This window comes from Protobothrops mucrosquamatus, unplaced genomic scaffold, assembly GCF_001527695.2.
Source record: "Protobothrops mucrosquamatus isolate PMUCROS unplaced genomic scaffold, P.Mucros_1.0 scaffold247, whole genome shotgun sequence".
NCBI classification, from domain to species: Eukaryota; Metazoa; Chordata; class Lepidosauria; order Squamata; family Viperidae; genus Protobothrops; species Protobothrops mucrosquamatus.
Window position 1 is genome coordinate 139,771 of NW_015386596.1, and position 1,786 is coordinate 141,556.

Genomic DNA, 1,786 nt, shown 5'->3' on the forward strand with positions numbered 1-1,786 from the left:
CTGGGTGCTTTCAGAAGTGTTTTAAAAATTTAAAAATCTAGCCCATTGCATGTATATGTATATAACAGTTTAGTTTTGAAATCAAACTGACTCTAACTTTATACATTTCATTTCAACATCTTTTCACATATCCTGAAGAAAAATAACATGAACTATATTTTTCTGAGGATATTCTTCCAAAGGCTTCAGCAGTCAACAAACAGTATGAGTTAGCCCCTAGCCTATACTGGCTTAACTCAGGAACTACCTACTGCAGCTACAAAATTCAAACTTCTTTAAAACGAAATGACATCTGACCAAAAAGTCTTGAAAGAGCAATTTTGATGTCCTTGTTTCTCATGCTGTAGATGAATGGATTCATCATGGAAGGAATAATGGAATACATAATAGTTATTATGAAGTCGAGGTAGGTTGGACTGTCAGACATGGACTTTAGATAAGCAAAGCAACCGGTAAACATAAATATGGAAAAAACAGTGAGGTGTGGTAGACAAGTAGTGAAGGCCTTTTTCCTTCCTTGAACTGAAGGAATTCTGAGAACAGCAGAGAAAACATGCACATATGTCACAAGGACAAAAATAAAACAACCCAGTGTTAATATAGCACTGAAGATTACAACTCCAGTTTCAGATACATACAAACCAGGACAGGCAATCTTAAGTAAATAAGGGATTTCACAGTAGAATTGATTGATAATATTAGAACAGAAAGGAGTAATAAAAGTAAAAATAGTGTGCAATGAAGCATTGAGAAGGCTGGCTATCCATACACCTCCAATCATTTTGGTGCAGGCTTTCCTGTTCATTATCATTTCATAATGTAAAGGGTTACAAATGGCAATATACCGATCATAAGCCATCAAAGTAAGGAGGGATACATCACAGGTCAGAAAGAAGAAGAAGAATGTGACTTGGGCAATACATCCAGAATAAGAAATAGTCCTAATGTTCATAAGACTATTAAAAACAGCTTTGGGGACAATGACTGAAACTAAACCAATATCTTGCATGGCTAAATTCATTAGAAAGAAGTACATGGGTGTGTGAAGTTGATGGTAAAAAACAACAGTAGTGATGATGAAAAGGTTCCCTGTTATCGTTGTTGAATACAGTATTAGTAGTAAAACTATATGGATAATCTGTAGCTCCCGATTTTTTGAGAATTCCCAGAGAAAAAACTCAGATGTGTCATTATCCATTCCTAAAATTTTCACTCTAGAAGAAAAAGGAATTTTAAAGTATTTACTATTCAATACTAATTCAGTGAAAATTCAATGAAAATCACATTAAACCTTTTTTTTTTAAATGTACTAAAACATTCTGAGTAATAGCAGTTCAATAGAAGAGTGGATTTAATATATATGCTATTCCAATACTCTCTCTCTCCTTTTAAAAAGTGCCTGAAAAATCATTTCTCTATAGGCTGCAATTTCTTGTAATCTAAATTTCACTGAAATTTTAATTGCAAAGGAAAAGAAGATTTCGGCATATTTAAAAGAAGAAAAGAACAAATAAAGTACAATTCAAAGCATAAATAAATGAATCACTCACCATCCTGATCCACATTTATTCTTCCAGATTTCTTTATTTGTTTTCTTATTGTCTTTCTAAAGCCATTAGTGAGATGTTTTCTATACTTGAATTTCCATGAAATTTTATCTAATGTTCTTGCCATTTTTTAAACAATGAGGAAGACAAAGCAACCAAATCCCAATGTAGAACTGTACATATTTCAAATTTCAGGTACATATAAACCAAAACAAGCAATTTTATGTAAATATGGGATT

General features: G+C 32.4%; 1 protein-coding gene across 1 annotated transcript; it reads right to left on the minus strand.

Annotated features, from left to right (window-relative positions):
- Window positions 1-265: 265 nt before the first annotated feature.
- LOC114922459 (olfactory receptor 14A16-like) lies at window positions 266-1,198 on the minus strand. Its single transcript, XM_029283833.1, has one exon. It carries the CDS (start codon window positions 1,196-1,198, stop codon window positions 266-268), a length of 933 nt encoding a protein of 310 aa, XP_029139666.1.
- Window positions 1,199-1,786: the final 588 nt, after the last annotated feature.

What these genes read in the sequence shown, in the direction of transcription:
- LOC114922459 (XM_029283833.1), bottom strand. Translation starts at nt 1,198, where the DNA reads ATGGATAATGACACATCTGAGTTTTTTCTCTGGGAATTCTCAAAAAAT.